The following is a 27,468-nucleotide window of genomic DNA, read 5'->3' on the forward strand; positions in this document are numbered from 1 at the left end:
GGGCTGACTCATCCCCAAGGCCAGGTTTTGTGTCTCAGCTCAGACCCTGCTGCCAGCAGGAGGATTTCTCTGCTTGCCTGTTCAGAGATTGTGGCCTTTCCTTCTACCTCTGTCTCTTGTGCACTTAATTTCTGCTTTTCTTCTCCGCGTTCTTTTGTGCTTCTTAATGAAACAACGAAAGATGAAACCCCCCGAACTCTCCAGGTAGCTCCGTAAGAAACAGCGATGCTGACACCGAGACCTGTTCCACCTGGGAGAGGCTGTTGGTGCTGGGGATGATCCCAGTGCTCCCCCAGTATTTTACAATGCGCCCTGAGAAGCGTCTTTATTCAGTTTGACTGTTGCTATTATGTGGTGAGGCATTCAATAAAAGTTGTGATTTATGAGATGTGTGTGGCCGTTGTTGTTTTTTGCTCTGTCATCTATCAGGGAGAGAAAAGCCAGGCCTGATAATTCTTGGCACATAGCTTTTTCAGTTAAGAATGTCAGCTGTCAGGCTGTCAAGAGAAGTTATTTCTCTGGGTTTTTTTTTTTAAATAGGCAGAGATCCTGCTTCGTACTGTGCTGGGTTGATAAGGGAGTGCTTTCTGTAGTGCTGAAAAGTGTGTCCCATGGTAAGGCCCTTGGTGTGTGCCCACTTAAACTTCAGTGCTTTGTGTTTTCAGTGTGTGACAGCACTTGATTGCTTAATATACAAATGCATTCACTTTCTTTTTTTGCAGCTTTTATGTGATTTTTTTTCTCTCCCTTTCTCTCTTCCTGAAAGGAATGTGTTGTTTTTTCCCCTTCTCTGTGACTAGGTATTTAAAAAGTGCTCTTTTGCAAAATATGTGCACATTAGATAATCTGGTGTTGCATAAAAGCTCTTTCATATTTTGGGGGCTTCATGCATGTGTGAGACAGGCCTAATTGAAGACAGAGGCTGTTTGTCACGAATGTGAATATAAGGATGGGGAACCGAGGGTAAGAATTATGTTAAATACCAGGGTGATGTGTTTTTTTTCTTCTTTCCTTATTAGTTATTTGCAAAAATGTATCAAAAAGTCATTTTGATGCAGTGCACAATAGTATCACAAACTTGTGCTTTGCATCCTAAGTGCCTGGTTAGAGCACAGTTAGAAGCTGAAATCATTCCTCAATTAGTCCCTAGAGTCCTGTATAAGTCTTTAACTCTCGGTGTGTGGTCTGTGATTTATCAGTGGATGAAGGATTGCTGAACTGCAGCTGAATGGAGAACCTCAAATTTTCCAACCTGCAACCCCTTGGCTTCCTCCTCCCTCCTCCTTCCTGGAGAGGATCCTTGAAAACCTTTGCCATGGCTGGCAGCATGTTTGCCTTCAGGGCAGAACTTTAGAGCTGGGAAGACTGGCAGAGTGTGGTTCATAAGAATGGGTAGCAAATCACTCCCAAAAAGAGGCAGGAAGCGTGTCCAGTGGCCATACAGCTCTTGGGAATTGGGATTTGGTCCTGGCTTGCAGCTGTTGTCACGTGGCTGTGGGTGCAGCCTGTGGCAGCCTTCTTGTTTTGCTGATGTCAGTCTTCATGGAAAAGGAAAACATTCCCTGTGTGTAATTCAGTCTGGCCAGCTCACTTCCACACTCTGTATCCCGTTAGAGGTACGAGGCTGAGGAAGTGGGGTGGATTGTTTCCCTGTGTGAGCTGTTCTGATGCGTGGCACCGTGTGTGTGGCTTGGAGATGCTCCTGTGGTTTGTAGGTTATTTATTACAAATATTTCAGTGGTCTTTGGCCTCATATCTAGCCTTAAATTCAACTTTCCGGTGTAGTTACAGACCTTGTGATTCTTGAGAGGAACAAAGTCTCCCCCACCCTGCAGACGGGCAGGCAGTGCTGTTCAGTTTGGGGGCAGCTGGGGCCGTCGAACTGAGGTGGGTTTCTCCAGAGCCAGCAGCACTCTGCCTCTTGCCAGGTGACCTGCTGGCAGGTGCTGCTGCTTTCCTGTGGGCACTGCACCCGCTGGCTGCTCCTGGGACAGAGGGGGAGCTCAAACTGCAGGAGCTCTGTCCCGTATCAGGCAGGAGGCAGATGTTGAGGGCCTTCACATTTGGCTTGAGTCACACTACACAAGTGGCTTGGCTGTTCGTGGGAAGTTGTCCCAGCTTTTCATGTCCTGCCAGACCTGGAAATTCAGTCATCTCAGTGACTTGGCCTTTTTATGTGACATTTTTGGCAGTGTTGTAGTGATGTAGGTACTTTAAAGTCTGTGAGTGTATTGGGCTGTGATAGGCTTTGATACTGGCTTTGTGCTGGGGAGGATTGGGAAGGAGTGTATTTCCAGCCAAATGCTTATTTTCAGAAACATCAGTATTATTAGAGACCTGTTGGTATTCCATAGATCAGGTGAGTCCCTTCATTGTAGCTGGCACTGCCCTGTGAGCCAGTACAGCACCTGCACAACACAACTGGAAAGAGGAAACTTCAGCCCCTTTGCTCATCCTTCAGTCGTAGGAGGTGAAGCCAGTGACCAAAATGCCACAGTTGAGTGATTCCTTTGAACTCTGTGGGTCTTGCAGCCCTAGGGAGAAAAAGAAATTATAGGACTGTCAACCTGACACCGATTTTCTGTTAATCCACTGTCTGTGCCAAATTTTGTGAGTGCTGGAACAAGGGGAGTCTCGCATTTGAGAACAGAGGTGCAGTGCAGAAATACCTGGAGTTTTGATGTTGTGATTTGCAGGGAGTTCCTGATCTTACCAGAGAGTGGGAGAAGACATCTCTGAGGTGAGACCTGCTGGGATCAGGCAGGCTCAGAGCCAGAGGCACTGCCTGGTGAGGGGCTCAGGTCACTGGCACTCTTGGCCAAGAGGGAGCAGGGAGTCTGAGCTCTGCTGTGCTGTGCTGGCTCTGCCACTTGTCCTGGAGCCTCCACTTCCATTCATGCGTTTCTTTTCATCTCACTTTGAACAGGGAGATGTGATGGGGCATCCAGAGAATGAGTTGTACTGTGTTTGCAGCCTGGTTGGTAGCACAGAGCTTGGCACTGACCCTACTGTGCCTGCTGGGGGGCTGAGGGTGGGCCCCCAACATGTGCCTCAGGTTGGGACAGGCTGAGGTTTCCTCTTGCTCTGGTTCCTCTCTGAGCTGCTGCAGGGAGCAGCTGCTGTCAGCCCGAGCCTGGTGGTGTGCAGTGCTGGCACAGCCCTGTGTGGGAAATGGGAAAGGAGCACGAGAGCTGGGCTGTTGTGGTGGACAGAAGTCCAACTGAGCCCGTCAGGGTCTTGCTCAGAGCTGGTTTCCTTAGCCAGGCTGCCGAGTCGCGCGGCGTGTTCTGCCACCGAGCGCGATGTATGAACACACCCCTTCTCACACAGCACCTTGCCAAGTGCTGGGGTTTACAGTGTTAACAGCTTTAAATAAATTCTTCCTGGAGATAACTGATTTATTAGGCTCCTACCCTTCTGAAGGCAAAGCTAGTCAAAGTGTGTCTTCAGCCTGGGCTGGTGGCATCTGTGATGATGTCCCTGAATGTCACGTGGCACACTGGTGATCCTGTTTGTGTCCCCGGGTGTGTGGTGGAGCTGGATGATGGGTTTGAGTTTGGCAGGAGGCAGCTGTGCCATCGTCCCTCCTTGCCCTGTGGCTGCTGTTGGTGTGTGAGTGGGCAGCACATTGGGCTGTGCTGCATGTGGTGGTCTCACGGTGTGTCTGCACACCTTGGCCTGGGCAGTACATACAGATGTAGAAACCAGTGATTTATCTGCTTTGGAGAGCAGTAGAAGGGCCCCTGTGTCGGGATCCAGCTCCTCTTTCAGCCTGGTGTCCCTTTCTGGCTCTCAGTCTTGATGGTACATGGCTGAGAAACGAGCCCTCCAAGTTTGGTCAGTAGATACTGTTGTTCCCTGGTGGCATCTTTGTTTGAATAAACAATTGTTCCCAGACCTGTTGGCGTGGTTTCCAGCACTGGGGAGATATTTCTTGCTGGGTTTGTAAAAATGATCTAAATGGATCCGACATCCTGGCTATAAAACATCTGTAACATTACACATTTAGTTATGTTACTGGAGACTTGAGTTCATTTTGATGGGTAGTATTTTATCTGCTACTTTTCCCCTCCTGAAAGCAAAGCTTTCTGTAGAGGAGGATTTATAGAAATGTATTTCTAGCACAAAAAAAGTCATGCACATTAAGATGTTGGAGTAAAGGAGAAATAATGTCTTTTTTTGGAGACCTTGGCTGATTTATCTCTTACTTGGTAGTTTGATATGACCTTCCTGGCTAGGAACAATATTTTTTCATTCTTCCTTTAATAACAATAATGTCAGTAACGATGTCTTGCACTATTCCAGCATCTTCAAATCAGACTTTCAGCGGGTTAGGCATTTAATGAGTGAAACCTCACAGGCTCCATTGAGCTGTGGGGATACGTTTTTGTTCTTCTTTTTGTGGAAATCAAGGCACATAGCACTCGATTGTGCAACGTACTCAGCCTAATGAGGCTTCCCCAAATGCTGCGAGTTCAAGTGTGTGCGTAAATGCTGAGCCCTGCAGTCTCCAGCTGAGCTTCTCCCAAGACTGTTTGATACATCAGTCCTGTGGAGACTCAAATGACTTGCCCTGTGGTCAATAAGTGAGTAAACATCACACGAGGGGGACAAGCTCTTGTAGCTGTGAGGTGCTGCCTTCCTTTGGAAAAAGTATGGATGTTTTCTCTTGCCTCGCTTCCACTCTTCCTTGGTGCAGCTCCTCAGGGGCCCTTTTATTCCTAGTCAAGGGTTATTTGATCTGCTTTAGAGCGACACCAATGTTGCTTTAATAATGGCTGGTGGGTTCCCTCCTTGGCAGGGGAGACACATCTCCCCTGGGTGAGCTGAAGGTGGGAGCGCTGCAATTCCTGTAATTCACCCGCACGTTGGGGGCAGGGGAAAGAGGATAAAAGCAAACATGGCGTTTCATAAAACTGGGAAAGTGTTTCAACAGCAGTAACAGGCAAATCTGGGCATTTTGCAAGATTTCAGTGGTCTCGCACCAGAGGAAGAGCTCACCCTCGTGAAGAGCCAGGCGTTGAATCCACGCTGGCTTGACTCAGCAGATGAAGGAAAAGCTGCTCCTCAGTAACTGATTGCCATGTGCATGTGCATTATGGAGATGGAATTAATCAAGGCTAAGGGTTAAAGTTTCCATTTGTTCTTTTCAGAGAAATCATCTGGAGTATGTTGGGAGGGAGGTAAATTGCTTTACACGTTTCTTATCCCTTCCCGTGAATTTTTCTTGTTTTAGCAGAACATTATCTAGAATCTTAACAGAGAGCTCTCATCACTGATTTGACAGGGTCATCGTGAAAAATTAGTTGATACTGACTTAGAAGCATTTACATTATGTCGTGCTTTCTGCAGTGTAGAGGCAATAAACTTTTCTTTGCACTGACCTCAGTGTTTGGAGCTGGAAGAATTTATAAACTCTTACAGGCGGTGCACTCTTCATCTCTGGGTTGGACTGCGCTGTTGGATTTTGCTGTACACTGGCTTAAACCTCCAAATACATTTCTTCCTTCTCCTTTTGGTAGGTGCACACTCAAATCGGGGTTCATTGACCACACCATAAAGCCATTCTGGCTGCAGACCCGTGTGCTTTTGGGCATGGTGACAGAGCAAGCTGTCACACCTGATGCTGCCAGGTATGACAGCAGTAGGGAGGTAGTTGTGGAGCAGCCAGGGAAGGAAAGGGCTCGTTTGTGCCCGTGGGGTGGGAGCTCAGCCGTGTCTGCCCTGCCCTGCACACTCTGTTCAGCAGCAGCACCCACGGATGGAAGAGGCCTGGGCAGGACCTGTGTTCTGGCTGCTGGCTGACAGCTCTGATGGGGCAGTGAGTGGCACTTGATGGGCTTGGGCAGCCCTCTGGTTAGCAGGCAGGAGCTCTTGGATGAGCAGGACTTTGCCTGAGCTCCCAAGAGCCTTTTGGCACTCGCCCTCAGGGTGGGCTGCAGGCTTTGGGTGGGTGTGCAGCCTGTCCTGGCCAGGCCCTTCCACAGGGGTAGTGCCAGTCACTGCTGTCCTGCACGACCCCCCTGGGCTTAGGAAAGCAGGGACAGCTGGGTGCCTTCTCCTTGTATTGTTCCAGGTTAAAAAACCGGGGACTTGGGATGTATTTTGGGAAGCTGTTTAGCTTGGTTCCCCACTTTGACCCACTTTATTCCACCCTGCTTCACCTGTAGAGCTGTACTGCAGATGGACCTTGAATATGCCCTTGGAAACCTGGTCTGGCACAACTGTGTGTCTTGCTGGAGGGCACAAGTTTTCTGGTTGTGTTTTGGATATGGGACGTGATTTTTCTTTCCAGAAGGTGGTATAGCACAGATGAGGAATTGATGAACGTGGTAATGGTCAGTTAATGTGTGTTCCCATCAAACATTGCTGCCATGGCTTCGAAAGTGAGGTCCCTGGGCAGAATGCCATCTCTTCCTCCTTCCCTCTCTCCCTCCCTCTCCTTCTCTCTCTCTCTCTGCTTGCACAAGGTGAAGTGTTGCCAGTAGCCTGTAGATTTAGGACCAGAAGCTTAATTGCTTCCCACTGGGACCTTTGTCCCTCATTACATGGGCATTGCAAAAATCCCCCACCCCCCCAGTCACATTGGGCAGTGCTCTCCATTTGTGGCCCTGAGATGTATTAATTTAAAAATAATTATCTTAATTTAAACTTATTAATGCAGTTTTTAAGCACTGCTGAACAGCAATCAGGCAGGCACATTGGGTAAGTTGTCTGTGCTCAGTGAAGATTTAGAGTTACCTTCCTCCTGCACTGTGCACGAGGAGCTGAAGCAACCAGGGGGATTTAAATAGATTTTCTCTGCTGCCCTCCCCTTGCCCGTGCTTCTGTAACCCGTAAAAGAGTTAACTGGAGCAGCCCTCAGGGATGTGATATAACTTGTTCTAGTGAGGCTGTGGGGCCAGGAGCTATTCCTGGGCTCTGGAGGGGGGAATGCTGGCTCTGGTGAATTTTACTGTGTCCTTTGATATGAAGCTTGAAGCCAGATTTTGCTCAAAAAAAACTGCTGAGCTCTCACAGCTGGGGCTAATTTTCAGGAGATTGGATCTCCCGTGCAGGGAGCTCTGAGTGGTGGGGCAGGTAAAGGTGTGGCTGTGCCTGGAGAGCTGAGCATGGTTTGGAGGAGGTGTATGGGATGCTGCTGCCTGGACAGCAAACTCTTCTTTTGGGAGGGCCCCTTCCTGGGGGTTGGCTGTGGCCTGTGACAGGCTGCCATTGCTCAGCTGCCCCTGTGGTGGGGAAGTGAGGGGGCACATGGAGTTAAATCCAGTCACAGCTGGAAGATGACCAAGAGGGGCCCTGCTGGCCCCTGGCCAGGTTTACTTGTGACACTCCAGGGATGGCTTCGGCAATCGCCGCCAGTTCAGTCTGTCCTGTAAAAATCACTTTGTGTGTTCTGCCTCCTGCTGATGCCACAGTCACTGGGGCAGAGAAATAAACCACCCGCCAAAACCCAGCAGAACCCCAGACAGCAAAAAACTGGGAATACAGCAGGGACTAAGTTAACAGTTTGGTTTCTGAATGGGCTGGGAGAATACAACCCATCTGTATTTTCCCAGGAATCGGGGAAACTGCTCTACCCCCCCAGGAATCCGTGCCGGTTGTTTGGATTAAAGAGCTCTTTCATTCCCACATACCTTCTATAGCTGGAGCAGCTCTCACAGGATGACATGAGCTTACCCAGGGGTCAGGCACAAGGTATTTGCACCGTTTAAGTCTTGCTGAAATCCTATTCTGAATACTTAAGCGTGTTGTACGTGGCACGTAAAGCCGCGCTGCCTTCGCACGGGATTGAGTTGCTCTTGCTGTTGTGGAGCTTGAGAGTGCAGTGTTTGCTCCCTGAGGGAACACGGTGCTCACATGCACCTCCATCACTTGTGAACCTCTCAGAAATACCGGGCCAGGGGATGGTTCTGGGGTGTTCTCCTAATAGGTGAACTGAGAAGGGTTGGAAGCTTCCACTGAACAATGCCTCCTTCGTCGTGTCTTCACATTTCAGTTGAGTTTTTAATAGCTTTTTGGAACTTCTATGAGGATCCCAGAGGCCAAAAAAAAAAAAAAAAACCAAAAAACAAAACCCAAACCTGGAGAATTCTTAAGGTGTGTACTCTGCCAAAAGAAGTCTGGCAATTCAGTTAACAAGATCACTTCCCCTGTTACATGAATTATTGTTGTTTTTAATTAGAAGTAATGCTGTAGTTTGGATGTACAGCACAATGGGGTATAAATGCAGTTCAGCACAGATACGAAAGATGATTTTTCTAATTATAAACCTATTTAGAAGGTGGGTACACTAGAAATGATGAAATGCCAAGCTGCAGATGAGGTGAGCAGGCTGGAATACGCATGCACCCACGCACCCACCCTGTCAGAGGAGAGAGAGTGCTCTGGAAAACAGTTATAGATGCATAATTAGTTTAATCTGAAATTAATGCTAATTTCAGCAATTTGTGATGCAGATTCACTATTAGTACTCTAGTCCACTTCCACCACATTGGGAAATTGAGGATGCAAAGTCTTGATGAATTCCTCACCGGAGTGTGCTTGAGCTGAGTTCAGGCACAGGTTTCCAGGGTGCTCTTTGAGCCCTGTGTGCTGGTTTGCTTTAACCCTGTGTCACTGCCTCCTGCTTTGGGATTTCACATGGATTTTGGGATTTTACGTGGTGTTTACTTTGCGACAAGACACACTTTGTGCTAGCTGGGTGTCAGCACTCATCCTTTCCAGCCTCCTGAGCAGGAGCTCTGAATTAAAACTGGGCAGGGGGGACACAGCAAAAAAATGGCTGCATAAGGAATGGTTGGGAAATGACACTTAAAACCATTACCCTGAAGTCAAATATGTAACTTCTTTGTTAAAAATAGACAGGACCTTGACTCATCTAGATGGAGTAGTGGGTGCTTGTTGCTTCAGATTTTGAAATTCTGGGAATTGTGCAAAATATTTAATGAACCTAAAATCCCCTTTGTGCATTGTTGATAGTAGTGGTGGTAAGACAGTTTCAGTGGGGAAAGAAAAACCACAGGAAGACAAAGAGCAGCATTGGTGTGTGAGGGATGTTCATGGACTTGGAGCTGGAGGCTCTGAAAAACCCCATTCCTTTGTTTCACCAGAGTTTGTGAGGTTTAACTCGTGGGTATTGATGTGTTCGAGTGGGGATAGGACTTTTGTTCCCAGAGACTGCATCTTCAGCCTGTTGTTTAGAGGAGATTTACCTGATACACCCCAAACTGATCTAATTACAACCTTAACCTTGTGAAAATGGCATAAACTCGGCAGACCTGCCTGGCTAAAGCATGGAAGGTTTTTTCCTGCTCCTGCACCACCTGAAGTGTTTGCTCAGTTTCAGAACACAAAGGCGATTATATTTTTCAAAGCCAAGCCAATAAATGGAGTGTAACCTTGAATGCCTCCTCGCAGGAGTAGTCACATGTGTTTTGATTAACTCCACACTAACGCCGTACACAAACAGCAATTCTGCTGCGCTCCCAATTAACGGGCCTCGGGTCTGCCTGTCCTGGCCATTCCTTCTGCAGCCAGAGAGAGACACCTTCAGTGCACAAACCTCCAAACCCATCCCGAGCCCACGGTCTGCAGAGCCCTGCAGGAGCCAGCGATGGATACAGGGCACTGCAGAGGAAAACCCAGGGCATGAAGCTGGAAGTGTTGTGGTTTTGGAGTGACCCAGACCTCTTGGAGTCATTCATAAATCATGGATTTGTGATTGATTCTCACAAATCACTCCTGTTACCCAAACCCTGCTGTTCCATCCCTGGAAGGGGCAGATGGAGCTGCTGGCAGAGGGTCTGAACCCACCAATGCTACAGTGACTCCCTCACTGTTTGGGGGGTGTGTTGTGTATATGTCCCTATTGTGAGTAATCTCCAGAAAGCAGATTCTGAATTTACTCACAGGAAAAGATAAAGATCCTCAGTGACTTTCACTGGAGGAACTTCAGACTGGGGATTTCGTTTGGGGCTTTTTGTTACAATAATAAGAAAATAATGATAATGAGTGTTTTTCTTCAATATATACATAAATGCTTTTATAGAATTGTAGGGTTTTTTTGCTAAATATATGCTGATTTATTTTCTGAGCCAAATGAGTGTTTTGATTTAAAAAAGCCTTTAATTTTAGAGAGCAGCTAAAGTTACCAGTGCCTGTGATCATTGGTGCCTCTGACTCTTTGTCATCTGTAATGTTTACACCAAGGGTACTTCATTAAATGTACTTTAACCCTTTGTTTGTCCTCCCGAAAACAAACACAGATCTGTGGTGGAGAGAATTATCATGTTGGGTAGTGAGACCAGCACTGGGTGAACCAGAAGGCTTTATTGGAGCCCTGTTTCCTGCAGAGGGTACTCGGTGAGGAACAAGCTGCCCTCACAGCCATTGGCAATGGGAGATTTGGGGCCTTTCTGGTTAACGTGGGTTTTCTCAGCACATCGTGTTTGGCCAGAGTGTTTGGCAGCCTTTGGCTGTGAGCCTCAGGCTGGCAGGGTGTGCTCCCAGTGCCCAGACTGTGTGTGCAGTGCCCTGCCCCGGGGAGCCTTGGGCCCAGCAGGACCCGGCTCGGTGCTTTCCCTGAGGAAGCCTCTCCTCGTGTGGTGTCTGCTGGGCTGCTTTGTCTCCAGCCGGTCCGAGTCCCGCAGTTATCCAAAGGCTGGAGACTGGGGAGGCTGTACCAGCACAGACACGTGTGGAGAGCAGCTCCCCTGGCACGAGTGTCAGCAGCACGGCAGCTCCTCCCTGCTGGGGTCCCACAAGGACCCGAGCTGGGCACGGGCAGCTGCCATGGCTCTGTGGTGAGGGCTGGTCACCCCCTCCCCTCTGCTGGGCACGTCCATCCCTGGGCAGGGCAGAGCTGTGTCCAGACCTGCCGTGTCTCCCGGGATCCCCAGCTGGGTGAGAGGGAGCTGAGCGGTGGCCGCTGGCTGAGCCCAGGGCGGGTCTGGGGGCACCTGGGTGCCTGTGCCACAGGTGGGAGGCAGGCAGGGAAGGCAGGGAATCCTGCTGCTCAGGCACGTCGGGATCAGAGGAATCGCTCAGGCTACACGTTTTCTGTTCTGGTGCTGGGGGGAATGTGGTAACAAAGCAATTGAACTGTCTCTTCAGGGAAACGTAGATTGTAAAAGCAGACTTAATTTTGTGCTTCACTTTGGTACCAAAGAGCTGATTTCTGAAACCATTTCCCAGCTCGCAACACATCTCTAGGCATTAAAATGTTGTGAATTTGCTTGTCATTACCAATATTTTCTTTGACTGAAGCTATTGAAACAAAGTGGTCTTTTTCTTTTTTTTTTTCTTTAACCTTCAATCTTGCTTCTAAAAGCAGTAGCTCTCGTTTTCTTTCTTTCTTGGTCAAATATAAAAATGATGATAATTTCAAATACTGCTTTAGAATAATTGCTTTCCTCCCTCTTTTGTATGACAACAGAAGCTTGGCCTGATCTTAAATCAGATGCTGGCAGGCAGAGGGCTCTTGACAGCCCTGCAAAATCCTTTAGTTACAAGTTGGCTTTCGCCAATTCTTTATTTGTAAATGACAATTTTCTACAGAAAAATATATGCTTGGGCTTCAATTTCGGAGCCCTAGATTGCAGCCAGGAAAAAATAATTGAATTTTTACACAGGTTTTTTTTTTCTCTTTCTTTTTCTTCCTAACTTGAAAAAGAGGGAAAAAAAATAAAGTGGACTTCTGTAAGGCTGATGGAAGGGAATATCTGGTTAATGAGAGTCATGCAGCATTTTTCCCTTCAGTCTCAGGAAGTTGGCTGCTTCACCCAGTTTCCAGAGCAAACAAATTTAAGCATTTCAATGCATGAATTTTATATTGGCGCGTTCGGTTTCCTGAGCTAACGTGCAGTGTTGACTCAGACACCTTTGTATGGTGGGTTGGCTGCTGCTGGGCTGTCTCCAGCTCTGAGGCCATGGTCTGATCCAAGCTGGGGTGTTTCCCCTCTGCCCAAGTGTGCCAGGATGATGGGGGCCCTTGGGAGCATTGCCCTGGATCTGCCCTGACTTCGGGGGGCCCACAAGGGTCAGGGGGTCTGGGATCAGCCCACCAAAGACACCAGCTTCCCCTGCCACGTTGGGGTTTGTGTCCATGGGCTGATCCTGCCCAGCTTGGAGGGCTGCAGGTTGTGGCTGATGGACTGTGGGATGGTGTGTTCTCCGTAGGGAATCCAGCACCATCCCTTTGCCCTGTGTGGACCAGGATCGGGTGCACGTGGGTCAGCAGAAGAGCTGGGTGCTCTGCTGGGGTCTGGGGAGCACAGGTGGATTTCTGCAGGAGCTGATCCAGCCCTGATGGGTGGTGACACCGTGAGCTGGAGTGTGGGTTGTGGCAGCTGGAGGATTCTGCATCGGCAGCTCTGGCTGCCTTTCATCATTTGATTATTTTTAAAGTAACTGTGCAAGTTCCTTTTAAACTGACCCATGGAAACTTAATAACACATCCCTTCGATTTGATGTAATTGCCTTTTGTCTGCCAAAGAGAATTCACCCTGTCTGTAGGAAGAGGAGGGGGAAAGGTGCGTTGCTTTTGAGACAGTAGCTATGAAGATATGGTACTTGGACTCCTTTTTCACTTATATTTGCATTGAGAAACACAATAAAAATCATTTATTAAAAAAAAATATCCGGGGGCTAGAGTTGTTATTGAGAGCCTTTACTCAGCCATCTCTCAAATAAAAACAAAACAAGACAAAGAGAAAGAAGTATCTAATCAAATCGAATCGAAATTGCTTTTGTAAAGAAATATTCTCATTATCTGGGTTAGGGATGGGATCTGAAGAATATTTCTTTTTTCCACATATTGTTTGAAATAATCTGGTTAAACCGTGTGCTTGTCTTATAATTTCTTACAGATGGTCACAAGAACAAAGAAAATATTTGTAGGTGGATTATCGGCTAATACGGTAGTGGAAGACGTGAAGCAATACTTCGAACAGTTTGGCAAGGTAAGTTCTGCCCAAGTGAGCACTACACGGTTCTTTCTTTCCTTTCTTTTTAAAGTGGGTTTCGAAAAAGAGCAGTCAGGGCTGGGCTCAGAGGAGGGCCACAGTTTTTGCCTTTCCGTGTCCTTTCTCGAAGCCTCTGGAATTCCTCTTCTGTTCATTGTGTGTGTTTGTGCACAGCATTGCCAGCACTGTTTACTTCCAGCGAAGTTAAAAAGGCATCATTGAGAGGTGGATCTGTGTCTGTTCAGGAAGAATTTGACCCTCAGCTGAATGATTATACAGCTGTCTTCTCCATAAAATCAGCCTTCTGTTTACCTTGATTGCAGTGGCAAAAGGGGCAGATAGATGTATGGGAGAGCTCATTAAGTTGTGAAAATGCCTGAAGGAACCACGTGAAAAGCAAAGAGTAATGTGGAAGTCACTGGAATATCCACTTAATTTCTTAGCGGAAAATCCTTATGCGAGATCCTGTGCAAATGCAAGTAGGATCCTGACATCATTAAAAAAACCCCAAACCAACCAAAAACCCAAACAAGTTTATTCACAGAAGGAGCCCTGAACCTTGCCAGAATAGTTTTTACTGTGATGTAACAAGTCAAACCCCACAGTCCAGGCTGGGGCTGGAGCTTAGTGCCCCTGACTTCCATGGAGTTCCCTGGGTACCCAAGGCTTTTGGACACTAGTTCAGGAGTCTGATGGGTGAAGAGCTTGCAGAGCTGCCTGCTCTGAGAGCAGTTGGTGGTGCCACCTTCCATGGGGACTCATGCCAGCCCTGCTGTCCGTGGGGCTCCATGGACTCCAGCTCCATGGGTTCCAGCTGAGCAGCTCGGTTCCTGTCCTCTGGAGTGCAGCCATCGATGGTTTAGATGCGAGATTGCGTGAGGACCCAGCAGGGTATCCCAGAGCAAAGCAGCTCCCATTCCTTGTAGTTAGTTTATGTTTCTTTTATCTGCCCTGAAAAGCCTGAGCCAGGCAGGATTTTGTCGAGGGCTGAGGAGGCGAGTTTATAAATGGTTCCTGTGCTGGATTGATAGTTGTTTTGCAAACCAGTCATTTTATTTTCAATAATAATCTTCGATTCCGGCAGGATGTTTACAGCCTGCTGAGCCTTTTATTAAAGGATTACATGAGCTTTTGGATGTTTCTTCTGTAGTTACTTCTAATTGCAGAACTCCACTAACCTGTATTTTTGAAGTTAATAATAGTTTCAATATAAGCGCTTTGCATATTGTCTGGATGTTGTCTTAATATAGTCTTTTTAATTTCACCATCTGGTAGTTTCATGCTTGCAATTTTACAGTCCCTGAGAATGCAGACAGCCAGGCTGTGTCTCAGGAGTGACTGGGGATTCGGGACGCTTCGGTTCTGCTTTTGTGCTCTGCCTTCCTTGAGACAGCTTAGCAGAGGTTTGCCTCTCCAGAGGCAATACTTTGGGAAAATCAAATATCTTTTTTCAGGTGTCTTAATTTGCAGGCTAAAAAAATTAAGGAGCTGAAAATTGCGTGAGTTGGGATCAAGGCAGGGACCCATTCCAGTGACAGCACAGCTGGGATGTCCTGCTGAGGCTGTGTGGCCCAGGCAGTAGAGCTCAGCTCCTGCAGGGCTTGGTCCCTGTTACTCCAGGTGACTTTTTCCGGGTGCATCCCTGTTTGACACTTCCCTGTTGCAACTCGTGAAGAGTTTGGTGCAGCTGGTGGTGCTGGGAGCAGAGGTGCTGGGCTGTGTCACCCTCCCTGGACCTTGGTGTGGGCGTTGGGGTTCTCCCCACGGCGCCGTGCTCTTTGGCAGCTGGGACAGTCTGGTTTCGGGGTGTTTTGAGGTGATCCTCCCCGAGGCTCAGGTTGTCAGGAGATGCTGGTTAATGACCCTTGGAAATGGGAACTTGTGCTCCAACTCAGTTAGAAGACTCGTTAATGTGCTGTGGATGGTGGGATGCTGCATTCAGATACAGTGACCCAGGACTGGCCCTGTGGGACCTTCAGGAGCCCTGTCCTTCTCCACCCCGCTCCTCTGCTGCTCCGCGACTCCCTTGCTCAGCTCTCCAGCCCTTTGGGCAGGGCCTGTGCCCTGCTCGGAGCTCCAGTCAGGCCATTGCCATGCAAACAGTGATCCCCATCGATAGGTGAGCTCTGCCTTTGCTCAGAGCTTTCTTGAAATAAAGCAAATTGCATGACATGATTAACGTGCGAGGAGCCGCCCGTGTTTGATAAGAGCATCTCAGGTGAGTTGCTCTTTGAAATGCTGAGCTTATTTATCGGCCTGGAAAAAATTGCTTACTGTGATTCCTGAAATCCTGTTTGTACTTGCTGTGGAGAGGAGCTTGGCAGCCAAGGGAGGCTGTTTTGGTAACTGGAGGTAGCTCTCTCCAAACACACAATGTGAGCAGAGCAGCCCCCAGCTCTGGGGCCAGGCGGGCTCGCTCGTGTAACTGGAGTTGGCAGGGAAGGGATAAAGTGTTGAATTTGAAACTGCAGCTTTTTGAAAAGTCAATGCCAGAGCCTTTGTCTCCAAGAAAAAGAAAAGCTTTAGTGAACACTCTTCCTGACTTCAGTGAAAGTGCCGGACGTTACAGCACCAAAGTACGTGGTAACAATAATGCTGAGACTTGGACAGTGAGATTTCTCATAGTGATTATTTTTCTTTCTGTAAAGCCCAGGATCTGTAGGATCCTTTTGGGAAGGTTGGCATTCCTAGCTGCTGTAATCTGTGGAGGAAAACAGGGAAAAATTACCTGAGTGAAACCAAAAGGCTTCACAGAGTGAGCACAGAGCAGTGTAGTGAACAGCTTTGTGATTGCTTAGAGCTGGTGAGGCTGAACTTGTGCACCTGCAGTTGCTGGGGGGCTCCCCAGAGAGGCTTAGTGGGGTCTTTGTGCCAGGAAGGGGGTCAGGGTGCTGCAGAAGGGAAGACTTGTCCTTCCAGTGGTTTCAGGGAACAGGATCCACAGAGGACACAAGGAGGCTAAGCCATTATGTTTACAATCAGAAGAAAAACAAGCCATTGTGTTAATCCCTGATCCTGACAGTCTAATGCAGTTGTTTGTGGGATCCTCTGCTGTTTCAGTCAGAGATGTTTAAAACATTCTTACAAGCAAAATAAATTCACTGGCCATGTTGACCTGTCTAGGCTCTGTAGCATCACCCTTGTACTGGGTGGGAAAAGCTGCTGACCAGGCTTTGAAAGAATTTAAATGAGAAGTGTTAGAGGTGAGGAGATCCAAGGGGAAACTCTGCAGGGCTCGCATTCCTCCCCTGAGGGGCCACAGTGCTGCCCTGAGCCATCAGCAGGACTGGGGCTGCGGGTCTGCCTGGTTTGTGGCTTTCTGGGAGCGTAAGCAGTGTGGAGCTCTGAGTTTGGGACACGTTGGAGCATTTAAGACTTCAGGTATCATTTAAAAAAAGAAAGCACCCCACAGCCTCCTCAAGCCTTACCCAGAGGACTGTGACCAGCAGGAGAAAGCCCTGAGTGCTAATGAGCTGCACTTCTCAGGACCTCGTGTTCTGTACCTTCCGAGCTGCAGGCACTGATGAGGAGGGTTTGGAGGGTTCGTTTTCCCAGGTGCTGCTCCCTTCACAGAGCTCCTGTGAAAGCAGCACAGTCCTTCGTTTGCTACTTGCAATTATACTTCACATGGCGAACTGTGTAATTAGTTTGGAAGACTTATGCCTAGTCATTGGTTTATCCTAATCGGCTTTGGCTTTTCCCAACAACAAAGTGAGCTTATTTTCCTAAGCTGAAACAACTCTGCTCCCTTTGTTCCTCTCTTTTATTGTCTCATTCCTTTCATTCTGTTTTACTGCCAAAGTTTTGTTTCATTAGGCCTACAAGTCATTTCCAATCCAGTGGGCTGCTACAATAAGGCCTTTATAACTCAGCTGCCCTGGTTCCCATGTCCCTTCTGGTCCAGAGCCAGGACTTGCTGTTTGACATGGGATTTTAACCCTTTGGCTGCCCTAGCTGCTGGTCCCCCCTCGGTGGGGCTGAGCCAGGCTGGAGATGGGGCTGGCAGGGACCCCTGATGAGCTCATGGATCCTAATGATTGCGTGAGGCCGTTAATTGACATGTTAATGTGCTCGGGCTCCAGGTAACGCTTTTGGGCCCAATTATTGAAACAGAATTCTGATTAAAAATCTTCTTACTGTAATGAGTCACTGTGGGAACAGTCTTTGGAATGAAAAGGCCACTGTGTCCTTCCAGCATGGTGGGAACAGTTCTGGTAAAGGTACATTTCAGTTGTCCCGAGCTCTTGGATCAGCCCATGTAGAAAAATCATGTTTTCTTGTGTGGGAGAGAACGCATTTAAATTTATCCTTTTTTGAACCAGAATGGTGATTTTTGAAGGAGATGTGTGAAATAGTTTTGTGGACAAACAATGCTTTTACAAATTGTTATTTCAGACTGCTGGAAGAGCAGTTGGTGGCCCCAGATGTTTTACTGCTTCTAAAACTCTCGGCTTGGGATCATTAGGCTTTTCATTTTTCCTTTCACAGGAATCCTAAAGTGACTTTTGGGGAAGGGGGCTGTGGCACTTGTTTTTTGTTTTAAATTTCCAGATGAAGTTGAACCAGCAATATGCATTAAATTTATTTTCTGTCCTGGCTTGCCACAAGGTCCCTCAGACTGATCGTAGGCATGTTCCAGCTCCACTTGGAATATGTTGTTTCCTCAAGAATAGCTTTTAAGATTTGGAAATTTTGAGACAAGACAGGATTTCTGAATTACCTCTCTGGATCTGAAACATTTTGTACAGTCACTTGTTATTTCCTGTGAGATGCAGAACAGACCAGTGGAATAATAAAAACTGGATTCTGAGGTTGGTTTTTTTCGGTGAAACTGTTGAGCTTTTGAAAACGTGTAATTTTCTCGTCTCTTCCTCCTGTGGCCTGACTTAGTGACTAGAGGCAGTTAAGCAAGTGAGAGGAGGTACCTTCTCACACCTGTCCTGGCTCCAGGCACACCTCCACAGATCCATGGTGCTGCCTCACAAAGGAACTAAAGCTGGAAGCAGTGGGGCTGGGAACAGCAAAACATGAGAATGAGAATTTCCTGCATTGGTTGTGCCGTGCCCTGCGTTGTAACACAGACCTCAGTGCAAATAATGACCAGTTCAGCCTTTGATGGAAATAATCTCTGTAATAAAGTCCCTCTGCTCTCTCTGTGTAAGTGTGTTGAGAGGGAAGGAGGTGGGATCCAAAGCGAGGATTTCAGCCCGATCGGGTGGTTTGCAGGAATCGCTTCCTATGTGCTGTCCTCGCTGTCAGCTGTGAAAATACAAACCAGGAGGAGAGAAAACTCCTCCTCGTTTGGCTGGGCTGTCTGGGTGTGAACGAGTTAATGTGCTGCTGTGGTATTAAGCACTCCAGTGGTTTACTTTTCCCGGAGACCTCGAGTATGGCCTCTGAAGATGTTATTACAATGGAGTTGTTAGCATGAGAAAAGGTGGCTTTCTCGCCGTGGGTTCATTTTGGGGGGATTTGGAAGTCTGTGTGGAGCTGGGGCTAAGGCCAGAGTCAGGAGGTGCAAGGAATTCTGCCTGTATGAAAGTGAAAGCTTAGTTAATTTAGCCTTGGCAGAGAGCTTGAATTGTATTGTCAGCCCAGTTGGACATTGATATGTAGATTTAACGGTCAATAGGAGACATGGATGGGCTGTCCTTAGAGTACTTGCTTTGCAGGAAAGTCATTTTTTGGTTTGACAGGTTGTTAGTTTTTCACATTTTTCAGCACTGTACTTCCCAATTCAACACTTGGGAATTGGTTATGTTTCATGAAATGAAGGGACAAATTTGGACTCTGATTTACATTCTAGTCTGTAATAGCCGGAGTTCCCAAAACATTTGCAATGTGTGGTAAGGCAGAGAACGTGATGGCATTTTTTAGCTGCTGCTGCCCTCCCTGTTCCCTTCCAGAGCGATTCCGAGCTCTAGGCCTGGTGTGGAAAAGCTTGGAGCTCATCCTGTTCATTTTTCTGTTACCTGGGTGCACCTTGGCAGAAGTCACTTAATTTGAATCACCTCCTTAAAACAGAACGAGCAGTGGACAAACACTTCGTTGTTTGCAGCTCCTGATAAGTTTGGGACAACAAAAAACTGAGTTTTTTGGGGGGGCTATTCTGTTACAGGAGCAGGGACCAGAATTCCCCCTTCTTCATGCCCCTGCCCTGTGCTTGTGCTTTTCTGCATTTCCTCATTTCCATGTTATATCCGTGATATGCCAAAGGATAATGAATTTCCTTTAAATTCTAGCTTTGGCATGAGACAAGGGATCTGGGATATAGGGGTCCCTCATGGCCTAAAGCACTTTTTATTACTTCTTCTCCTTCCCACGCATGCTTTTTCTTTCTCTCTTTTTTTTTTTAACAAACTGAGAAACTCGATCGTTGCTTAAAAAGCAGCCACTGTTTTCATCCTGCCAGTGAGAAGCTTGTACACAGGAAGTCAGTTTTTAGGTGGTCTGTAATAAGCCACACGCTTTGTGGAAGTGGTTTTGTTATAAATTAGATGTTGGTTTCTACCTGGGTTTTATGAAAAGAGGAAATGTTAAGACAGGATTTGTGGGCACGAAGGCAGTATCAGAGCTCAGCAGAAGTCCGAAATACAGTTTGATTTCCTTTTGTCCTCTGGTTGATGAAATGGTGAGGAAGCCTCAGCACCATGTGAGGTGGGGTGATGGTGGTGGGGAGTCTTAGTCCTGCTCCCGCTGACTGGCTGACTGCGGGCAGGGGTTTTCCCTCCCTGCACATTCCCTCGCCTTCCTGACCTCGGGAGCTCTGAGGGGCACAGGGAATGTGAATATCCCACCCTCGTGTCCTCTGCAGCCCCAGCAGGGTGGGCTCACTGCAGGTAGATGGACTGAGGTGAGGTTGTGCTGCAGCACCTGTAGGTGCAGCTCTGGGATCCCAGCTCTGGGGAGCAGGGCCTGCATCCGTGGGTTAGAACAGAGTTATTTTAAAATACTTCTTAAATCCTTTTATTGATTTTTTTTTTTTTTTTTTTGGCCTTCACTTATGGCCAGTGCCCTATATTCTGTCTCATGTTCTCCAGTAATAGCAGGGGAGCAGTGTTGATCCTGAGCTTGCAGGGTGTGATACACCATTGGCTACTCATGATCGTGCCAAGAGCCTGAGTGAAATCAGGCATTAATCAGGGGCCGTGTCTGGGGAGAGAAAAATTACATGAAAGAGTTCATGGTTCCTCCTGCAGCATGTGTGTAAATGGTTTTTATGTGTCTTTGTGTCAGTTTTAGCACTGAGCCAAACCCATGGAAATGATCTATATCCTTTCTGGGACCCCAAGAAAGTCAAGTGTGTTTTTCAGCCCTGCTTTTATTTTATACAAATGCAACAGGCTATATAAAATCCCTGAAAAATTGAGTTAATCGTGTTTGATAACATCTTTACATTATCCCTGGAGCATTCTTGGGTTCAGCCCCAGTGTGGGGGAGTGGGATTGTAGGCGTAGAACTTCCCTGGATGGAGATGAGTTGGTTTTGCAGTGCTGTGGTGGCATCTCTGGGCCTGTGGGTCTGGCTGCAAGAGGAGCTCTGCCCCAGCAAAGCTGCGTCAAAAGCAGAAGATGGTGGTGTTAAACCACAGCAATAGGAACCAGGTAAAATGCTCTGATGGATATTTTCAATATCTGCTGTGAAATTGCATCAGATTCCACTTTGGCACTTGTCTGGAAGTGCAGCCTCCTGGACGCTCCAGAAGTTATTTATAAGTGTAGGTGCTGCTCCTGCCATCCATCGAGTGATAACCTGCACTCAGAGCACTGCTGGTGTCTGAGGAGCTACAGCTGAGGGGGGCCAGAGCTTGGCCTTGGGAGAACCCATGTTTTAACATTGATTCTCTAATGAAAAATCAGCAGCAGTTATTTAAAACTTTGTGTGGTGTAATTGAAAGCTGCACTCTCCTGCTCACAGATTTGGGGAAGGCTCCTGGCTGAAGTGAGCTGGTTAAAACATAATTGATTGGAGAGTCAGCGTTGGATCATTGGCATCATCCTAAACAATGGATACACTGGCAGTGAGTGATGGGATGTGAGACGTGAGGGTGTTTTAAATGCAGCTCTGAGTCTGGGCCATGAAGAAAAGGGCTGTTTAAAAGTACCCAGGAGGAAGTTCATAGAAATTGTTCCAAATGTGGAAGAGAGCACATGTTACTGGAAGCAGGTGTAATAATGCTTTTTCCACATGGAAATAAATGGACATATTGGTCAGTCCTGGAGGTGAAATACCTGAGGTTTGTTCACACATGGAATATCGAGGTGAGACCAGTTTAATTAAATTTATGTTTATTCTGCAGAGGTAGAATGTGGAATTCATTTGACGTCCATCATACACGTCTGTCTCTGTCAGGAACACTTAATATTTTATTTTCTTGGGAAAAAAATGCACCTGAGCATATTTGGGTAGAAGTGGACTGGCAGCCAAGTGTGTCTCAGCATCAGACCTATCAATAATCATCAGTCCTGGTGGTACCTGCCAGCCCGGAGAGGTGTGTGTGGTACAGTATATGTATTTATAAATATAACTCCAGAAACGGGGACAAGGGCAAAGTAGCTCAAATGAAGAGCCAATTAAGATAATCTAAGCAGAATGAGGATTAACTGCCTCTTAATCTGAAGGGTACCCAAAATGCATGTGGCCAGTTTAGATCAAACAAGTGTTGTCTGTGGCAAGGACACGCGTGAGGGGTTTGGGATGAGCAGGAACGAACACGGTGTGTTCATCCTGCTGTCCAGGGCACGGAGTGGTTGGAACAGTGACCCGGGTTCTGATGGGTCCTGCTGGCAGTGTGTGTCACAGAATGAACCTCTGTGCTGCAGTGTCATTGCCATGGAAGTGGGAAGGAGGAAGGGTGCTGGATACGTTGTAAAGAAATGATGACTCATGTAAAAGAAGTTCATATTCTGCCGTCTCTAATTTTCCAGAAAGTTGGGAGTGCTCACAAGCGGGTCAGGGAAGAAGCTGCCGTGTGTTTTCTCTTAAAAAATGAGTTGCAGTGCCCACCATGGCCTTTGCTGCTGCTCCCAGCACTGAGGCTGATCTGAATGGACCCAGTGAGGCCCGTGCAGGTGGTGGGGAAAGGGGGTCCCATTTGCACCCCTGTCTCAGGACTGTGATTTTAAAGCCCAGTGTACATGAGCAGGATTCCACTTGGAGCATCCATTTATTTCAGCGCTGGCCTGGCAGGGTGTCGTGGGGGTGTGATGTCTGAAGGTGTGGGGCTGTGGCTGGCCCGGGTGTGTGCTGGGGAGGGGGTTTGGGAGAGTGAACAGCCCCTGCCGTGGCAGTGCCCCGTTGGTGGGGAAGTCGCTGTGCGAGCGGGGACTCTCCAGGAGGAGGTGCCTGCCTTGACTCTATTACTCTGATGAGTGGTTTAGCGAGTTCAGATCGGTGCCATGTTAATTGTCAGGACTGGGAGGGTGGGAGCAGATTTCACCGGGGGCAATGGAAGGGATCCAATGAATTTCCACTCCGTTTCACCGCTTGGCAAACCAGCACTTACTGTCACTTTGCATAAATAGGTTTATTTCAGAGGGTCAGCCGTCACCGCTCCCCCCTTCCCCTGCTGGCCCACCCTCCCCTGAAGGAGAGGAGGCCGACGAGCATTTAATTTCCCCAGCAGCAGGTGCTTGTCATCCATCTGAAGAAAGCTGCCAACATCTGGTGCAATTGCCTCGGCAAACGCAGTAACAAGGCGCCTGCAGTTCAAACGCAGAGAGAGCATTGCCTCTTTAATGATAACAAGCTGTTGGCTTCCCCTCTGAGATGAATTCATCTCACAGATGTTTGTCTAGTTTTGGCAATCTTATCACTATAGCTTTGGTGATTATGCTCAACTGGAGACTATTACTATAAAAGAAGTTTGAACTTGTTCCATTTTTGCATTATTTATTTATTTAGCCATTTATTTCTCTGCTTTCTGGATATAATTTGTATCAACAACTGTACTGTTGGTCCCATTACCCAACTGCCCTCACGATTTTTATTGCATCTGCTGAACAGTAGCTCGCTACTTGACTCCCACCGCTGGCAAATGTCTTTCAGCCACGCTGACGTTTTTAACATTCCCCATCAACAGCTTTGTGGTTTGAACCCTCTATTTAACACTGCATTTTCTGGGATTACTTGGCGCTCACCCTGTCTGTTCCCCCTAATAACTGCAGCATGCTCACTATTCCTGCAAAGTGCGAGGCGCCAGGAATGTTCTGGATATTCCGTGTGGACGGTGGCGCTCCGGTGACCTTGGCAGGGGTTTGTACTGACAACGTACAACCGTCTTCATTGTTGGATCTTAAACGTTTGCAGCCTCTGCATGAGCATACAAAACATGGAGACCTGCAGGCTGAGGGCCTCAGTGCTTGTTTGCTCTTGTTTGCTTTTCTAACATGCCTGTTTTTCTTAAGGAGACATTTTCTTCTGAACGCGTGGAATTTAATTCTGGTAAATAGGATTTATTTTTGGAAACATGCTTGTGAATAGGTGACTCATGCCTGAATGAAGATGTGTCACTGTTGGTGGGGACACCACGTATATAATTTCTTAGGCTATAAATAGTTGTCAGTCCAAGTCCTGGTGACATGGTGATGCTTTGCACTGACTCGTTAGCTGCAGCCTGGCTGCTGAGGAGAGTGTTTAGAGCGTCAGTCTCTCCTGCTGGAGCAACAATTTCTGCTGATGCTCATGGAAAAGACATCAATAGATTTGTGAAATCCTGGGAGTACTTTAATTGGCACAACAGAAACCTGAATTGAGGCACATTTCCATGCCACCCTCATGGGGTGTCCTCGTGTTTCTTCTCTCATTGCAGAGGTGGGAAAACTGAATTTTGGGGTCCTTGAGTGCTTGTCAAAGGCCAAGGCCATCCCCTGCAGGGTCCTGAAACTTGGCAAATAGGTTTGCTCATTCCCTTCTGTTGCTGAGTAGATTTAAGCTTAACGCTCAGGATTAGAGCTCACTCCCATTTTCAAATCCTGGAAATAGTGGTTCCTTTTTTCCATTGCTGATGCTGAACTGGTTCCATGTTGTTGATGTTTGCTCAACACCGTTTACCCACCAACACAGCACATATGGTTTAATGGCTGTCTTTTTTTTCTGCTTCTGCTGTAGTTACAGTATTATTAAAAATCCATTAAATTTTGATGTACATCATAAAGTATGTGCTCCTGTGAACGCGAGCATGGGTAATTATTTCTGATGAATAAACCAAAAGGACAAGTATGTAAGAAGTTCATCCTGCAGCTTTCAATTTTCATTATATACATCTCCTGCAGGGGCAATCGTTGTGATGTTGCAGCTGGTTATTTCTGTGGCCTGCCTCTCCCTGGAGATGGATGATGACAGTGCAGACTTGAAGTAGCACGAGTGCCAATGTTTTTGCAGGCATATTTGTAGATAAATGGTTAAGCAGGGGAGGTAACTCTCAGCAAGGCAGAGGGTGTGAAAAGACTGCAACACAGCAGTGACTTTCTCTGTGTTGGTTCATTGTGTATGGGCTTTGTGGAATCTCGGGAAGTAACCCCATTATTTCTCATTAAAGTAACCCAGAAACGTAGCAACGAGCAAGGTGTCATTGCTGAAACACCACCAGGAAGCCAGGCAAGCTCTTCTTGGTGTCCAGGGCCTGAAGGAGGCAAGGGAATCATGAAAAATAGTGCGTCACAGTGTCCACGAAGTTTCCTGCAGTATATAATGGTCCATAGGGGCCTCACCTAGTTTCCTGTATATGATACATATAGAGTGGTTGCAGCATCTCATTAACTTCCCCATAACACCGAATACACTTCTCTTGAACACCCCCTTCAGGCTTCTTGGGTTTTGCCAAGCATTTCCTAATAAGCAGGAACTCTGGTATTTATCATGCTTGCCTTCTGTCCCCACCAGGCTGAAGAAGTGTTTGGCCTCTCTCCTGCCCCTTAAATTCCCTATTCCTGAATGCTCTGGGCGAGCACAGCTCCGGCAGCAGCCAGTCCTCTGGCTGAGGGGGCTTCCCTCAGTTTTCCCTGCTCTGGTTTTAAGAGTCACCCCTGGTATTTCTTGTGTTTAAGAGCATTGTCTGCACCCAGAGTTTAGTCTTGGTATAGCACATGAACTCTTGCAGGGACCTTGGTCGTAGCAGCAACACACAGCCCTCAGCTATCCCAAATAAGAAAGGCAGATTATCCCCCCGAGTCCTAGAGATCTTACCAAATCCTTTGTAGCTGCTGTGGTTTCTTTGCACTTGGGTATTAGTGCTGAAACTTCTGAGGACTTGATGGATTCTGTGTGGTGATTTGGTTGCTTTTTGCCCTGGAGAGGCTCTTTCAGGGGTTTACACTGCTGCCTGTGCGAGGTTTAGCTGAGTTCAGCCCAGCTGGTGCCTGGTGGATGATGCTGTGAGCTGGTGGAGCCGTCAGATGAGCCCAGGGATAAAGAGCAGGATGGAGTTATGCTTGTGCAGGGACCACGGTTTAGGAGTTGAGCTCTGCGGACGTGGCACTGATTTGCTGTGTTATTTTGGTCTTATTCAGGTCTCTGTCCAAAATCTGGGACTAATAGTGTGGCTTCCCTCTTGCTGCCGTGGCCACGGGCGGTTCCGGGGGGGAGCGAGCGTGTCTGTGAGCAGCACCTTGCCGTGACCTTGGTCAAAGTCACGGTGCTGCCGCGATACCAAATGATGACAAATAAATTCACCTTCACTCCGTTTAGTCTGGCTGGCTTTGTTCCTTCATCCCCGATCCTCCCTGCAAAGGGCTTTGTTTACTTTCCCTGAAATGGAAGAGGCCCTGGTACATAGTCCTCTTTCAAAAATAAACCTCTGAAAAGGAAAACAAAAGAGAAGGAACAAAAAATCAGACGTTGTCCAATTATACAGAGCAGATCCTGATTTTGAGTTCCAGGCTACTCGAGCCAGAGGTTTGTTTAAGCGTAACACAAATTCTACCATTTTTGGATGGTTTGAGACTCTCCTCCTCTCTCTCCTATACTTTCAGAAAACAGTTGAAAAAGGGAACTGCAGTTCCAGGAAATTCTGGAATTAACATCTATTGATTTATTTTTTTTAAATTTTTTTTGTTGCCTCCCCACCATCTTCTTCAGTCAGATTTATGCTCCAGAGTTCCCAAAGTCAGTCAGGTGCACTGGAAAAGCAGTGCTTCGTTTGACCTTCTGACTGTATTTTGACTTTAAGAAAGTAAAAGTGCCTGGTAAAGACCAGGTTGCATCGGTTCTGAGCCCAGCAACAGATTCTGGAACTGGATAAAGAAAAGGAGTGAGAAAGAGAGAACTCCCTGCCAGCTGCCAGAGGGTTCATAGTGGCTCCCCCACATGCTGTGCCCGTACCCCTGCCAGCTCCCCATCCTGCACTTCAGGTGTGCTGCTGAGTTCATCGAGCTTATGTTGTATTTATTTACTCTCTGGCCACTTGAAATGTCTTATTCCTGTTCGGAGCTCGGAGAGCCCGGCTGTCAGAATGGAAGTGAGCTCTCTGGTGGGTGATGTGGAAGTGAGCTGTGCTGGCTGGCGATGGAATCTGGATTAATTTACTTGATGGACTCCTCAGGCTGTGCTGACTCCAGAGGAGCCCATCGTGTCAGAAGAGAGGAGCTGCAGAGATTAAATACCCAGTGATGGCAAAAGCGAGTGAATCGACACGAACGTCTCCCGCCTTCCTGCTCTGCCTCCCCGAGGGTGACCTTGGCTGTCGGAGCTGCAGGTCCCCAGTGCCAGCCAGGGTGGGTGTGCAGGGACGAGTGTGCCACTGCTGCCCCCCTCACTGAGAGCTGCCTGTCCTGGGGCCGGGGCCGTAGCTGTGGGAGCAGCTTTTTGGGGCGAGGGGCAGGGGCTCGAGTGTTTCCTTTGGTGAGGAGTTCTGCTGCTGCCTGTAGGTTGAGTAAGGCTGTGTCTTGGATCCGTACTAGTAAAGCAGGAATGAGCAATTAGAGTCACAGGTGAAGGAAAGATGGCCTCTCCTTTGCTGCTGTTTGATGTTTCAGAGCACATCATGTGGTGCATATGGTGAGTCAGGGAGGCTGATGTTGCCCTGCGAGGATTCCCAGCGGCCGTAACATTCCCTGTAACCATTTCCTGTGCTGGGATGGAGCTCAGGAGTGTGCATGTGAGTCTGCTGACTAACTAGGTCTTACGTGGGAGTGCTGGGATGGCTTGAGTCTGTTTGGGTGGCTGCAGGCTCTTCTCTGACCCCACAGCTGCTGGCAGCTGGCCAAGGCCAGGCACGAGGCTTCGTGGCTGGGGTTAGTTGGCAAATGAGCCTCTTGGGTGCCATTGGCTTAAATACCTTGGTGGCATCAGCAGATGCATCTCTAGCAGTTTGTGATCATGTTTTTGAAGTAAAGAAGCCCAAATATTAGCTGTTTCCCACCCCCAAAAGGGATGAAGAGGATAAATGAAAACCTCTGTAATGCCAGAACTGCACTTCGTTCGTCAGTAATTAGGATCCAGGTTCCTAGTGGGAAGTAAGCTTTGTGCTTGGTTGACTCGTAGGTCATGTTTTCCATTTCTTTTC

The 27,468-nt window shown here is 47.7% G+C and overlaps 1 protein-coding gene across 14 annotated transcripts in view; it reads left to right on the plus strand.

Moving 5' to 3' along the window:
• MSI2 (musashi RNA binding protein 2) overlaps positions 1-27,468 on the plus strand; it is a 222,548-nt gene that overhangs the window by 65,114 nt on the left and 129,966 nt on the right. For all 14 annotated transcript variants that reach the window (XM_039387212.1, XM_039387204.1, XM_039387213.1 and 11 more), the window contains exon 6: positions 12,870-12,962. In XM_039387212.1, coding sequence (XP_039243146.1) covers positions 12,870-12,962 — 93 coding nt within the window. The remainder of the gene's footprint in view (positions 1-12,869; positions 12,963-27,468) is intronic.

This window comes from Pipra filicauda, unplaced genomic scaffold (genome assembly GCF_003945595.2).
Source record: "Pipra filicauda isolate LSUMZ 115617 unplaced genomic scaffold, ASM394559v2 scaffold120_size2142806_pilon, whole genome shotgun sequence".
Classification (NCBI taxonomy): Eukaryota; Metazoa; Chordata; class Aves; order Passeriformes; family Pipridae; genus Pipra; species Pipra filicauda.